The sequence below is a fragment of the Rhinatrema bivittatum genome, chromosome 8 (genome assembly GCF_901001135.1).
Source record: "Rhinatrema bivittatum chromosome 8, aRhiBiv1.1, whole genome shotgun sequence".
NCBI classification, from domain to species: domain Eukaryota; kingdom Metazoa; phylum Chordata; class Amphibia; order Gymnophiona; family Rhinatrematidae; genus Rhinatrema; species Rhinatrema bivittatum.
The window spans coordinates 275,917,544-275,929,809 of NC_042622.1; the positions used below are offsets into that span (position 1 = coordinate 275,917,544).

The following is a 12,266-nucleotide window of genomic DNA, read 5'->3' on the forward strand; positions in this document are numbered from 1 at the left end:
GAAATGATAGTGGCTAATACAGCAAAACTAAAAAAAAAATATATATATATATAAGCAAACAAAAGTAAAATCATAAAACATCACATTAAAACACAGAATAAACATGAGGTAAAATGTAAAACAAAAGCATTGTAAAAGCTGCCAATGCACTTAAAAGTGAATTTTAAAAGCTGGATGAGTGCTGAAATTGGGAGATGGGCATGCATCTGGCACTTTCCGCATGTCCACCCAATTTTATAAGGTGGACAAAAATGTCGATATGTGAACATCTTGCATTGGCCAAAAAAAGGGGCGTGGCGTGGGCAGGGTGTAGGCATTTCTGGGCGGGGCCAAAAGATGTGCACATAAATACCTACATGCCTGGGCACTTGCCTAGTAAGGTTATTATGGAGGAGGTGAAAGTTTAAAAAAAAAAAAAGTTACAGACATCTGAGAAGGGTTTGAGGAGTCTTGGGTAACTGTGGGGAGTGCAGGGTAAAGAATCAGGAGGATCTAGCGGAACACAGGTCAAACTGGCGGACGAACTGCTGAAACTGGTCTTCAGCTGGACATGCATCTAGAAAATACAGGCAGTTGCATATCCATTAGCAGACTTACGCTGCTGGTGTGCACAAGCTTAAAATTAGGAGCACAGATATGAACGCATATGCTATTTTATAACACGTGCATGTTATAAAATTGCTGCATCTCTGGGTGCACACCAACGCACACGTGTATACGAGTGCCTGGGTGCCGGTTTGAAAGTTACTGTCTCTAAGCACAATAGCAAGACAAAATGATCAAAATAAAACAAGACCCAGATAATAAAAATATAAATAGCTAGCTAAAAGTTAAAGTTGTCTCTGAAAATAACACTTTGGGTAAGCTGTTAGGAGAATAAAAGCTTCTAAAATACACATCAGCAAGGAAAAAGAATCAAAATAATGTAAAACCCAAAGTAAAATTAAATAAATAGCTAGCTAAAAGTTAAAATTAACTTTAAATTTATGAATCTGAGTAAGCTTTTAAAAAAATGTGTTTTCAAAATCCCTTGAATTTCATATAATCCTTCTCAAGTCATATGTTGTTAAGTCAAAGTAAAATGTAATTGAGAACACATTGTCCAAATTTCCTATCTGCACGTTATTCTTTTTCTAAACAGTTTTGCAAAAGTGTATATAGACTATCATGTTACAGCTTTGCACACCTCGAACTGATGATGAATTAAGGTGAGCTAAAGTTGAGGAGACTGCCAGAGGCCACAGTTCTGTTCCATGTAAACCGGTGCGATATGTATTTTATACAGGAACATCGGTATATAAAAATAATAAGTAAATAAATAAATAAATGATGCTCCTGTATGTGCTGTAGACTTTTACCAAGTTTTGAATATAAGTATGCGCTATGTAGCTGGTTAGCCATTTAGATAGGGTTTATTTAGTTAATGCTATTCCTTCCTTGTTATGGTCTAGGGATATGAACAGCTATGTGGATTTTCTTAAAGGTTTATTTCCATCCAAATAGAACAAGAACGCTCTTTGACAGTCTATAGAGTCTCCTCTTTGATGATGAGTGAGGCTTTGGGAAAAACGTAGTCAGCGCAATAGTTTGGTTTAGGTGGAAGTGTGTGATAACATTTAGCGAGAACCTAGGATGTTTGTAATACTTCGTGATTTAATATCTGCGTGTATGGCAGATAGGTTATTATGGCATGAAGTTCATTAATGCTTCTTGCCAATGTAATGGCTATGAGGAAGAGTTTTTTTCCATGTTACATATTTCAGGTCTGTAGATGTCATAGGTTCATAAGGAGGTATCATTAATTGTTGAAGGACTATGTTGAGGTCCTAGTTGGGGTAGAGGGCTTTTAATTTGAGGATTCTTGGTGAAGATAAGCTGCTGTGGCACTTAAGTGGGCCTGTATGGAATTACGAATTTACGAGATATAGCAAGTACTCTTAACAAGATTGGTATTTCACATTTAAACAGATCTGTACCATTTGTAATTTTAGAATCTTCTTGTGGACAGTTGTCTTGTGGGGGCTTGTCTTGTAGAGGTAAGATTTTGAATTTTCTTTCTTCTTTGGTCTGGATTTCCTAACGCTGAGCAAGCGTGTTTAGTATCCCTAACTGCTTAGGAAACGGAGAAATACTGAAGATCTAAGCTTCCTACACGGGTATATGTAGGCTGACATCAGATTGAAATCCGACTCAGTCTCTCAACTGCTATCAGGAGTACACTATACCCATTGGTCCTGAGTCCATCTGCTACATGCTAGGAAATTAAAATTTTAAGAGATACAGAAAGTACTCTAACAAGATTGATATTTCACATTTAAACAGATCTGTCTCATTTGTAATTTTAGAATCTTCTTGTGGACAGTTGTCTTGCAGCTAAGAGGATCTCAATTTATTGAGGAAGTTGAAATTTGTAAACATAGGTTGGGATGGAGGTTGAATCTCCATATTGCATTAGGAGATCTGAAATTAAGGGCAATTTTATTGGTTGAGCTATGCTAGTCTGTGTAACCAATTTAATGTGCCCAAATTGGAACAATGAAGATGTAATGGAACTACTTAGCCTGAGTCTGACTACTCTGGCTGAGCATGTATTTACAAGTTAGGCCTTACTGGATTCACAGACACACATTACATGATTGTAACTACTGTGAGGGTCAGATTACAAAAGACAACATGGACTGTGTTTGGGAACACTGCACACATTTCTTATATATATAGTTTCAGATATGCAGATCAAAAGAGTACAACTGGCAGAGGAACAGCAGTGAGCTCTGAACTGAAGAGTGGAGAAAGCTAAGTAATCAGAGCCTCACAGATCTCAGATTTCCTGGTGTGACAGGACAGATCGCTCTTTTCAGCCCTTGTTTTTAACAGCAATTAGGAACATAAGCTATACATCTTTGTGTGTGAGTGTATATAGTAGTTGCTATTATTTGTAATCCACTCTTCTGTATTATTTTACTTTAATTAATCTCTGTTCTGTTATCTTTTTTTTTTTTTTTTTTTTTAACAATAGCTCAAATAAACTTGCTAAGAAATACATGGAACTGCTATATATGGACTCAGAGTGCATGTGGAGTGTGTGCAGTCTGAATCCAGAACACATTTGGTACCAGGAATGGGGTCCCAGGGTTGAGGGCTGTATAAGCCTGCATTTTATATGCTTGATTATTTCTTGATCTTTTAGTGTGAAGAGCAGATTTGTTTTGGTAGTGTATAGTACATGTTGATTTTTCTTGTAATCTGCAGAACACAGGATAGAGTATAAAACAAATTGGGCTTGATTTTAACATGCATTTATATGCTTCAAATCTTTTGTACGTGTATTTTTTATACACTTTACTCAAGTGTGCTTTTGAAAATTATTAAAAATTATTGTTAAGGGTCAAAATGACAGACAGTAAAGCAGAATTAAAAGTAGAAACAAAAGGAAAGTACCTTCTGGAGATTGCAGCATGTGGGAAAAATCCATGAGGTATTAATGAAGGACCCTTAACAAATGACATCTTTTGTGACCACATGATGCTGACGTTACATACACTATGCTATACCCATTCAGATGAACTTTCAAAGGAGTTACGCACGTAAATGTAATCTGGTATCGTAGCAATTTTCAAAAGCCATTTACTCGAGTAAAGTTCACTTATGCAAGTAAATCCTATTGTCAATTCAATGGCATATTTTTAATAATTTTCAAAAGCACACTTAGGCGCGTACACGCAAGGGCCTCCTTTGTACATGTCATGGCGGGACTGAATTACATAGTCTGGGTAAAACAAATAATTATGGGTGTAGCTTGCTTGTTACGGCAGTTACTACCTCGAATCAAGCCTGACACTTCATTTGGAATACATATCCAGCACAGCTCACTGCTTCAACGGCAGGAGGAATGAATGAAAAGAGGATTTATATTCAAACCACCAACAAGGACTGAATTGCACGGGCTAAGTAAACAAGCGTGGGAGTAGCTTGCTTATTACAGCGGTTACTACCCCTAACCAATTAGCTAGATACTTCACTTAGATGCAGCTCCAGCACTGCTATATACATCAATGGCAGGGGTGGAAAGGAAATAGAACCAAAAAGTTACTTATAAGGGACAAGAGTAACAGATAAGTATAAAGAAAATAAGTGTGAAAGCTTGCTGGGCAGACTGGATGGGCTATTTATTTATTTTTAATTTTTATATACCGATGTTCCTGTAAAGAATACATATCGCACCGGTTTACAAGGAACTGAACAGTCGCCTCCAGGGCGGAAATACATTAAAACAGTCACCTCAAGGCAGAATACATTAACACAAGTATACAGGAAAAATATTAAAGAGAACTTTCATAAACTCAATTAAATGTAACTGGGAACCATAAATCAGGAACATATGTACAGAGGTAGGTATATCGTCTATTTGGTCTTCTTCTGCGGTCATTTCTATGTTTCTATATCACAAGCACTTTGTATATATATTTTGATAATGTTATATGTCAATATCTATACATGTTATAAATACATAACACTACAGCAGTGTGAATGAGGAATGATTGCATAGGGCAATTGATAAATGTGTGTGTTATTGTGCCAATTTTAATTTTTTGAAATTTTTGAAAGTTTTGATATTCTTTGCTATTGTGTAATAAAACTTGCAACATTAATCATCTTTCAAATCATTTAAAACATTAGTGGTGTTATTTACTTTATTTTAGGGTTCTCTGACTGACACACACACATACATATATACATACACATTATATATATATATATATATATATATATATATATATATATCTGTAATTGACTTTGTTTAATCTCTGTTCTGTTACCCTTTTGCTTAGCAATGGCTAAAATAAACATGCTATTAAATACCTAGAACCACAGTATATAGACTCAGAGTATATGTATGACTGTGTGTGCAGTCTGAACAGAGGATCATTTCTCCTTTGATCCTTTACAATTTCAAAATGGTCTTTGCTATTGGTGGGAAAGCATACAGTAAACCCTGGCTCCATGGGATGATGAATGCATCGATTGCCAGTGCCTGGCCAGTTGGTCTCGGTGCAAAATTTTTGTAATTTATTCTTTGAAGGGGAAGCAACGAGATCTATGGCTGGCGTTCCCATAGAGAGAACAGACGTTGAAGAACCTGGTCGTTGATTGTCCATTTGTGTGGCTGAAGTTGATGGCTTAACTTGTCAGCGAGGAGATTGCATTCACCTGGGAGATAAATAGCTGAAACGTGCCTTTTTTTTTTATGGCCAGCTCCCAAATTCAAATGGCTTTGTTGCAAAGCTGGTATGAGGCCGTTCCTCCTTGTTTGTTTAGGTAAAACAATGCAAATTGGTTATCCGTTTGAATTTGAGCTGCTTTATTTTGCAAATGTTTTTGGAAAGCATGGGGGCCACGAAAATTGCTCTCAATTCCAAAATGCTGATATGCAAAGATGATTCCTGCATTGCCTATAGATCTTGAATATATACTGATCCAATATGTGCTCCCCAACCATGGTTGGAAGCATCAGTTATTATGATTGCTTGTATTTGCGGAGGATGTATGTGTGTCTCTCTCTGTAGGATTTTCAAGTTTTACCACAAACTGAAGAAGTTTAGAAATGTGTGGGTTATTTGTATCTTGTGATGAAGCATCTGAGTTTGCTGGTCCCAATGTGCTTTGAGATGTCATTGAGCATATTTCATTTTGAGCTTTGTTAGATGCATACTCTACACCGTGGAGGTCATGAGTCCCAGGATTTTCAAGTATGTGAAGTAGGAGTGGAGGAGTAGCCTAGTGGTTAGAGCAGTGGGTTATAAACCAAGAGACCAGGGTTCGAGTCTCGTTGTCGCTCCTTGTGACCTTGGGCGTCACTTTACCCTCCATTGCCTCAGGTACAAACTTAGATTGTAAGCCCTCTGAGGACAGGGAAATACCTACAGTACCTGAATGTAATCCACTTTGAAGTGCTGACAAAAGTGTGAAAAGTGGAATATAAATCTAAATAAAAAATAAATAAATAATAATTAAAAAAAAAAAAAAAAAAAGTCCTGCTAAGGTACTTAACGTTGCAAAGAGCTAAAGCAGCTCATAGGTTAAGTATACTTTGCTTTTTACCATATGCCTAGAAACTCCATACACTGTTTTGGTTCTAGAGATAATTTTTGAAAGTTGATTATGAAACCAAGGGCATGAACGAACGCAACCACATGCACATCACGTCCGTTTGAGAGCTTTTGTACAATGTACTTGATATTAGCCAATCATCAAGGTAAAGACATGAGCAAGTTCTCTCTCCTTAAGTGTGCAGCCACCACCACTAGACATTTTGTGAAAACCTTAGCAGCTGATACTAGGCCAAAGGGTAAAACTCTGTAATGAGGTATTTTCTTTGCTTTTTGTTGATGCGAATATAAGGATAAGCATCCTTTCGATCCAGTGATGTTAACCAGTCCTACTGTTGGAGTAAAGGTAAAATTGTGGCTAGTGTGATCATCTTGAATTTTTCCTTTTTCAAATAGGTATTGAGATCTCAGACATCTAAATGGATAAAAAAAAAAATCACCTAATTTCTTTGTAAGCAGGAAGAATCTGGAGTAGAATCCCTTCTCTTGTTGGTACTGGCTGGATAACACTGAAAAGTAAGAGAGTGTACCTTCTGTTTCAGTATGTGCAAGTGAATTTTTGAATGATGGTGGTAATGAGGAAGATTGTCAGGTGGCAATGTTTGGAAAAAAACAAACACAAAAAAAGTAACCTTGAGTTATTTTTTTTACAACCCATTTGTCCACAGTAATGAAGTTCCACTGTGGATTGAAGAACCTTATCTTTCCCTCTATTTGAAGCTGCAGACATGGGTTTTGCTGAAACTCAACTTGAATATCAAAATGCAGTGGGCAGCCTCTGAGAGAGGCTGCTGACTCTGCCTTTGTTGTTGCTGCACCCGCACTCTTGGTCTTGCCTGTAGTGTTGAATCTATTGTTGGGGTTGTTGAAGTATTTGTAGCACTATAGGCTTCTATCTATAATAGCAATAAGGACTGTAACGCTTCTGTTGTCAGTAGTACTATGGCTTATGACAGGAGTATTGCCAATATTTTCTTTGAGAAGAAGCATCCATTTGCGATGCTGACAGTGACTGTAGAGCTGTACTCTGGTTTTTAATGGATTGATTTTTTTCTCTAAACAGTTTGTCCCCATCACAGGACATGTCTGTTAATTTTTCATGGCCTTCCTCCTGGAGACCTGATTCCTGAAGTCAGGTTAGTTTCCCTGCGACAAGGTTGGGTGTATCTACTCTGGAGGAGGTATCAAAGGAGTCACAGAGGGATCATGATAGATGCCGGGCAGAGTGCTCAGCATTCTTCATAACTTCTGTGAATTGTTTCAGTTGCTGTTCCTGGAGTATCTGTGCAATGTCCTTTAACTGCTGTAGGTTATTGAACAGATATGGAATGGTGAGCTTCAATCCTGGGCTGCAAAGTCACTCCTTGGTAAACTCTTTTCCCAATCACGTCAAGGATGAGCAAGTCTTTGTTGGGAGGAGTGTTTGAGAAGGTCTTTGTTTTCTTAGCCTTCTTCATGGCTGATTCCACAATAAGCGATTCATTAGGTAATTGCACTTTTCAATTTGGAATTTTATGTCTATGGTTTTTGATACAGGGGCAATGAAATAACATAAGAAGTTGCCATACTGGGGTCAGACCAAGAGTCCATCAAGCATAGTGGCCAGTCCAGGTTACAAGTATCTGGCAATTACCCAAACATTAAATAGATCCCATGGTACTAATACCAGTAATAGTAGGCTATCCCCTATGTCAACTTAATAGCAGTTTATGGATGTCACTTCCAGGTAATTATCCAAACCTTTTTTAAACCCAACAATACTAACTGCCCCAACCACATCCTCTGGCAATGAATTCCAGAACTTAAATGTGCACTAAGTGAAAAAGAGTTTTCTCCAATTTGTTTAAATGTGCTACTTGCTACCTTCATGGAGTACCCCCCTACTCCTTCTATTATCTGAAACATTAAATAACCGATTCACATTTTCCCTTTCTAGTCCTCTCATGATTTTATATCCCCCCTCAGATGTCTCTTCTCCTAGCTGAACAGTCCTAACCTCTTCAGCCTTTCCTCATAGAGGAGCCATTCCATACCCTTTATCATTTTGGTCATCCTTCTCTATAACCTATATCTTGTTTGAGATGAGGCGACCAGAACTGCACACAGTACTCAAGGATCGGTCTCACCATGGAGCGATAGAGAGGCATTATGACATTCTCCATTTTATTTACTATCCCCTTGTTAATAATTCTTAACATTCTGTTTGCTTTTTTTGACCACTGCAGCACAATGAGTTGACGATTTCAATGTATTATTCACTATGATGCCTAGATCTTTTTCCTGGGTGGTAACTCCAAATATGGAGTCTATCATCGTGTAACTACAGCTTGGGTTATTTTTTCCTAAATATGCATCACCTTGCACTTGTTCACATTAAATTTCATTTGCCAATGGATGCCCAACGGCATTCATACTTCAACCTGGACTTTAAGCAGCGCGATGCATGAGGCCAGCTTTGTACTACTTTGGTATTTGAAGGCATTGCATGATGCCCTACAATTCCACTACAGGCTCTTCTTCATGGAGGCTGAATTCCAGGCATTCTACATCTTCTGTAAGTTTTATGTTGTATTTTCAGGAGGTATAGACGCCCTGTTAGCTTTGGAGATGGGTCTGAAGGCAGGGTTGGGGAAACACTACCACGAGCTCTCCGTCTGAGTCAACTGTCATGTATGATTGATCAGATTGAGAGTCAATATAAGAATGAGTTGGTAAAGGTCCAACTTTTTCAGAAGATATTTCAATAGGTTGTGCTTTCAGAGAAATCTATTTGTGGCCTAATGGGTGTAAGCAAATATGGATTGTAGCGCCTTTTTAACATTTTTCTAAGACTGGCTTCTTTGTGGTCCTCTCCATTTTATAGCTTGTGTGCATAAATCTTGTCAAAATCTAATTACTTTTCTGCAAATGAGTGGCAGTCCAGGAATGTCGGGAAGGGAAATTTTGGTTCTTGTATGAAGGGAGAGGATAATGAGTGTGACTAGCAGAAGCTGTGAAGGAGACAAGTCAAACAGATTTCTAGACTTGTTGTTTTCTTTCTTGGCAGATTCTTCTGCTCCAATATCAAGGCGCCAGGGACCGTATGTGTCCATGCTGATGATGCCTGCCCCAATGAGTCAGCGCTGCGAGAGTTCTGCACTGTGATGTTTCAGTTCGATTTGTCAATGCTGAGTGTCTTCAAAGCTAGCGCTTTTGTCACGCTGAAGCATGTGCCATTAAAGCTTTCAGCATTGTATCCTTGTGGGTTATCAGTATGTGGCACCGATTTAGAGTCTCAATGCTTCTGCGCCTGTGATTGCACCAGAGACCTACTTTTGATTTTCTCGAAGTTTCAGAAGGGCAGTCTTTCTCTTTCTGTAGCATTTTGATACTTTATGTTCTGCTGAGTCTTTAACCTCATATTAGAGTTTTAGATCTCTATGAGGCCAATATTCAAAGTACATTCAGCGCTATTTAACCAGATGAGTAACTTATGTGGCTAAATATCAGCCACCGAATATGCTCCTACATTCAGCGGCTGCTGCTTAGCTGCGTAAGTCACTTATAAAGCTAAAAAGTTAGCCGCATAACTTGTGGCATGAAGTAGGCAGATCAGGGCAGAGCGAGTTAACTGTACAAGTTAAGCGGCTAACTACTGATATTTGGTCTCAGCCGCATAAGTTATGCAGTTAAATTTAGATGAGCCATAGAGCTAGTTACAACTTACATGGCTAAGCACGGATATATATGGGTATATTCAGCAGTTTAACTGTGCTGAATAAGTTATATCTGGCTGTGTTAGTTGGCCAGCTTTGAATATTGACCCCCTATATATATAAGCACCCTTGGGGACATTCTGCCGCAGGGGTCGCAAGTACAGTTGTCATGCTTTGAGCCTAGGCAGAGGATGCACCAGTCCTGCTGATCCAAGACTGACATTTTTCACAGGCTTTGAAGGGACTTTTCATTTTTTTTGATATAAGAGCTTGAGCTGCCGTTTTTTCTCCTTTCTGATCTTCAATGTTGGAAAAGGAAAGTCGAAAAAGCTGAAAATCTTTGTTTTGTGATGCAGTGACGAGTAAAGAAAATCTGTGACCGTTCACAAGGCAGACAAAATTATACTGAGGGAGGTGGCGCAGTGATGCTAGCGAGGGAAGACCCACGCATTCCCAGAACAAAATCTAGAAGTTTCTGAACTAGAGGAGAAAATGGACCGAATCGGCGCAGTTGGATGACATCACTCATCTTGTGTGGCTGCAATGTGATGCTTGTCCACAGACAACTACCTACCTAAAACCAAATAGTACATGGGGAAGGAGGGCCTCAGTGCGGCTGCCTGACAAAGACAGCGGACAATTACTTATTTTTAGCTTTTCTCCTTACCATAGAGTTAATATTGAGTGGGGAACCAGAGGACTGTGCTGACAGACTTGCTACGGTATGCAAAGATTTACGTTTGGGTGACACCCCCAGGTTTGAAGTCCCATTGGACGACCGCTTCCTTCTGCCTCGTTTCTTGCCATCCTGCACAATTGTTGGCCCACAATCCATCCTGATGGTTGCAGTCAAAGGGCTATGCTTACTTGAGGGAGACTGCCTTGCTGAGCCAGAGAGGGTAAAGATTATCCTTCTTTTGGACTCACTCTCTGGATCTGAAAACCCACTGTCATGCTGCAGATCCCCCTTTGTTCCTTCAGCAAATATCTTTGGAGGATCAGAGTATTGCAGTATTCCTCCTATGCTCTGAGAGGCACCATTCAACCTTGGACTTGCTGAGTGCTGGTGGGCAGGGGAGTTCTGCCCAGAACCCCGTGACTGCATCACAAGCAAAGTAGGATGTTGGGGAGTAGAACTCCGAGACCTTGAGGAGTTAAACAAGGACCCCGAACTTGATGAGTCTTCAAAAGCTGCCTGATCAACACTATGGTTATTGAGCTGAGCTGGAGCATTCAGAACTGCTCCATTCACCGCCATTGTGCCATAATAATAAGAAAAACCTAAGATAGGGAGACAGAACAGACAGATTATAGTTCATGTGCATAAGATAGCAAGAAAGGATTACCAATTTCTAGAATACCTCATCTTTTTTTTTTTTTAAATTAGAAAATGGAACATTCCTGTCAGCTAGTCAGCAAGAAGATGTAACATGCACAGCCACATACTCACACTAGATAATCTGTCTGACCTTGAAGTTTAAGTGAAGACAAAGGTAAGAGTATGTATCATCAAGGGAAGGCTAATTATCTGAGAGAATAATCTGCTTGCAAAATGACGAGCCCTATAAATATTCTAAAATAGTGGGGTGGGGTGGGGACAGGGATTATTTTAGAAACTTTCGCATCAGTATTGAGATTTATTAGATGTTTGACAGATAATATGCAGCTGCCATTGTTAATAGCTTTAACCAAATACTCAGTATTACCTTTTAGTTTATGAAATCAATGTATACATCATATCATTTAAAAAGAACAAATGCAATTTACAAACAATAATGTTCAATCCTTATATACAATAAAAATATTGCATGCATGTAAGCAACTACACTTGATGTAAGAAAATAAACAAAAGGAAATAGTGGTGAAAATCAAAACTGACATTTAAAATTGAGTACTATCAAGGCATACGGTGCTGTAAATGAAAACCAAGACACAGTAGACATAAAGGGGCAGATATTAAAAGCTACGCCCGATTTTATAACATGCGCTCTCAGCCGTGCGCATGTTATAAAATCCAGGGTCGGCGCGCGCAAGGGGCTGCACACTTGTGCACCCTGCATGCGCTGAGCCGCGCAGCCTTCCTCCGTTCCCTCCAAGGCCACTCCAAAATCGGCGCGGCCTCAAAGGGAACTTTCCTTCCGCCCCCACCCCCCACCTTCCCCTCCCTAACCCGCCCCCCAGCCCTCCCTAAAACCCCCCCCCTTACCTTTAACTTAGAAGCTGCACCTGTCTCCGGGCAGGCGTAGGTTGCGCGTGCCAGCCAATGGCCGGCCCGCGATCCCGGGCACAGCGGAAAATGGCCGCTCTGCCTGGAGGCTCTGGCCCTGCCCCCAGACTGCCCCGCCCCCTTTTTCAAGCCCCGGGACATACGCGTGTCCCAGGGCTTGTGCACAACCCTTTTAAAATCCGCCCCAAAGAGTTGTAAAAGCAAACAGAGGTAGGTTCTAACCCTCAAAGACTTAAA

At 39.6% G+C, this 12,266-nt stretch overlaps 1 protein-coding gene across 1 annotated transcript in view; it reads right to left on the bottom strand.

Annotated features, from left to right (window-relative positions):
* Positions 1–12,266, bottom strand: part of DOT1L (DOT1 like histone lysine methyltransferase) — a 590,530-nt gene that overhangs the window by 38,936 nt on the left and 539,328 nt on the right. Inside the window, 1 exon segment of the mRNA XM_029610991.1 lies at positions 10,470–11,083. Coding sequence (XP_029466851.1) covers positions 10,470–11,083 — 614 coding nt within the window.